The sequence below is a fragment of the Culex quinquefasciatus genome, chromosome 1 (assembly GCF_015732765.1).
Source record: "Culex quinquefasciatus strain JHB chromosome 1, VPISU_Cqui_1.0_pri_paternal, whole genome shotgun sequence".
Classification (NCBI taxonomy): Eukaryota; Metazoa; Arthropoda; class Insecta; order Diptera; family Culicidae; genus Culex; species Culex quinquefasciatus.
Window position 1 is genome coordinate 21,695,055 of NC_051861.1, and position 3,513 is coordinate 21,698,567.

General features: G+C 44.8%; 1 protein-coding gene across 1 annotated transcript; it reads right to left on the reverse strand.

Moving 5' to 3' along the window:
• Nucleotides 1–152: 152 nt before the first annotated feature.
• On the reverse strand, nt 153–3,513 carry LOC6046147 (endochitinase). Its single transcript, XM_001863351.2, has 3 exons — nt 3,345–3,513; nt 2,594–3,227; nt 153–839 (listed from the first exon to the last, which is right to left on the reverse strand). Exons 1-3 carry the CDS (start codon nt 3,358–3,360, stop codon nt 254–256), a joined length of 1,236 nt encoding a protein of 411 aa, XP_001863386.2. The 5' UTR covers nt 3,361–3,513; the 3' UTR covers nt 153–253.

A 3,513-nucleotide genomic window follows, 5' to 3' on the forward strand; every position in this document is an offset into this window, starting at 1 on the left:
AGAATAACCGTTGATTTTGATTGCATACCACCTCGAGTCCGTCCAGAACGTCTCCGATTTTTGAGTTTTACGGTGTTGTACACGCAAGGTTACAGTTTATCATGGAAAATCAATATGCACAGTTTCACAATAAGGGATAGACAAAAAGCTCATTAAAATAATAACCGTTTTTTCTTGTTAATTAATGATTACATTGGTTGTAGAAAATAAATAACTAATGTCTAATTATACTAAATCACATCACAAACATGCTTCAAGGCCACGTAACGAGTGTTTCGTTTTTGGTTTGCTCGTAGTACGCGTGCAATGCCCGTGTCAACGGATACGGTTTCCCACACCGACCCCGGTAGTCGTCCAGATCGAGCGAGAACGCGTAGATTCCCGCCAGCCGGTTCTTGATGGCCCACTCGATCTTGGCCTTGAGCGACCGCTCGTCCTCGTAGCCGATCCACTCGTCACTGTTGAACGCGTACGGGCATTGTCCGACGTCGTCCCAGCGGGTCGTCATGGCCGGTAGAATCTGGCAGATCTCACAATACCCCAGATAGCCCGGCTCGTTGGTCAGCTCTCCGGCGGCGCCAGCACCGATCGTGGGCGCACCCAGGGCATTTTCCTCCGGACTTGACAGAAGGTAGCTCCGTCCAAACAGCGGAACGCCCAGAATGATCTTGGTGGCGGGACAACCATTGTGGAGCCACTGTCCGACGCCGGACTGAACGTTCAGACCCTCGAAGCTGTCCTCGTCGTGCTGGCGGTCCTTCAGCGGGCTGTGCACGTCCGCAAAGTTGTTCCACCAGCCGCGCAAATCGTACCCGATCACGTGGATGAAGTCGGCGGCTCTGTTGGAAAGGGGAAAAATATTTAAAATAATTACTTTTTCTCAAAAAATGTGCCTGGAATGCCTAGAAACCTTACAAAACATATTATAGTGGAAACAACTTGGCAGGAAACGTAGTTCCTTCTGGTTTACAGTTTTTTTACAAATCAAAATAGAGTCATAAGAGGTTGTTAAAAAGCTGAACAATATGCCCAAGTAACCGCGAGGCACTAAATAGCGGCATTAAATCAGCATTATATTGGCATTTAATACCAGCAAATAATGCTTCAAAACATTAAATCAGCACTTTTCCCTTGAGAAATATTTCAAGTGGCGCACAGTGATGCCGTTTTAATGCCTCACCGAAAGCTCGAACAAAAAAACTGCTTTATCGACGTCAAGGCTGGGGAAAAAAGGACAGCTAGCTGCTCCACACACTTGGTGGTGGGCCTTTTTTTTTTTCTCCTGTTGCGTTTCATGTGTGAGTGTGACACTTTGATGTTATTCTTGCATTTTTCTCGTCGATCTCCAGGATGCGCGCCAGCCAACTGATGTATTCTGAAATGAGTGTTTGTTTTGAAAGTTTTAATCGATGTGGTTGATGCATCGAACATTAAGGAAGACTTTCTTTCTGCTGTTTCGAGTTTCTGGTTCATGAGAAAAACCCGTTGTCATTTTGTTGGACGAAAATTATTGACGAGTCACTCAGCAAATTGCGGCCATCCAGTCAAGTACAGTACAATCAAATACGGAAGGCTTGGGGTTAATAGGGACAAGTAATGGCTAACGGCTAACGTAAACTGTTTTTCCACGGTTCCAAAATTTCACAAAGTGTATCAGACTTCCGGAAACTTTTGATAATGTCCTTTGTGCTATGGGCATATGTTTTGAAAAATTTGGCTTTATTACAGGCTGCAGTTTTCCACAAAAAAAAAAAACAAAAAAAAACACTTCAGTCAGCGGGAATTGAACCCAGTTCACGCAAAAATAAAACTGTTGCACACTGGAGAAATGCGCCTTAGCCCGCACGCTTATTGGAACAGTATAACGGGAGAAGGATAAAAGTCAATAAGAGCGTGACTGGCTGAAATGTTTCCCGTATGGATGGGTTACTTTGTTGATAAACATCAAATGCTTTGAAGCACATTTTCAAGGTCGTAAATGGTGATTTAATGCCAGTTGTAATGCTGCAAAGTTTTGGTGCTTTGAGGCATTCGCAAAGCTTATTTACTACTCCAAAGCATTCGAGTGCTGATTTAGTACTGAATAAATACTTCAATTTAGTGCTTGTGGTTACTTGGGTGGTTTCAAATATATAAACCATTATTTGTAAAGTAACCTCAAGAGTTTTAACATTAAATGAGTCACGTCAGCAACAAAATCAAATTAATATAAAAGTTGGTGTGAAAATGTATCTAATGCCGCAGATGTTATTTGTGAATAAGTCCAAAATAAAAGCTTTTTCAAGATGAAGCGCTCGAATTCGAGTCGTCGGGGAACCATGCACCATGACGTTATTGATGTACCATTTGCTTCCATAAAATTCTCCTCTTGATTTTGATTTGGAGGAGACGCATGCAAGAGCTGCATAAAATTGACGAGTTGTGCAATATGATCAATCAAAATATCAATGTCGTAATCACAGATGTATGCAAAATCGCGATCAATGATGAATAATAATTGCACAATTTACATAACTCAATTCAGCCAACCGGTAGGGAATTAGTAACACATCATTCTTGAATAACGCTCAAAACCCCACTTCCCAATACTCACTCGCACAGTGCATCGATCTGGTAGCCTGCATCCAGCCGCGTCTTGTCTGCAGGAACCTGCACGGCAACTTCCCACTCCTTTCCTGCGGTTTTGAAAGCCTGTGCCAGCTCTCGAATCAGGTAGAAGAAGTTATCCTTATCATTGATGTTACCCCCGCGGTCGTAGTTCCCCGGATACAACCACACCACCTCGAGGCCGTCCAGACCATACTTGTGCAAAAACTTCACGACGCTGGCCACGAAACGTCTCCGATTGTCGCGGAACTCAACCATCTTGCTGAACTTTTCCCCTCCGTGGCCCCAACCACCGACGGCCACCAACAGTTTTAGGCTCGGATACTTGTCTTTCAGGGCCGCAAACCGGCGGAACCCGTTCTCACCCAGGTCGTAGTCCGGTTCCATCGAAGTCAACTGGAACGACTTCACGTCGATCCCCACGAAATTGTACACCACGTGCGAGCACAACTCCCCCGGGATGTCCTCGATGGTGTACGCCCCGTCGTCCTGCCTCATACGGGACCAGGTCGTGTAGTGACAGATGAACCTTCTTCCCTTGGGACTGTCCACGGTAAGTGCCATGACCTGGGTCAAGACCGCACCGCAAATCAGCAGTAGCCAAAGTGGCGCTAAAGTAGCTAAACGAGACAAATGAGATATTCATCAGATTTAATGACGCTTTCACTGCAAGAGACAATGAGCTGTAAATTAAAACCCATAATTTACACCCCATGAAACGATCGTGAAACACTTACCAGCTTTGGACACCATGTTGAACCGGTGGAGGTAGAACTGCAACTGAACGGGAGCTGCGCACGCCCGCGAACCTTTATTAGCAGATAGTCAATGATTAAAAACTGGAAAACCCACTCGGTGAGTCTGATTATATTGCTATACAAACTGCGACGACAAGTGACTAATCGA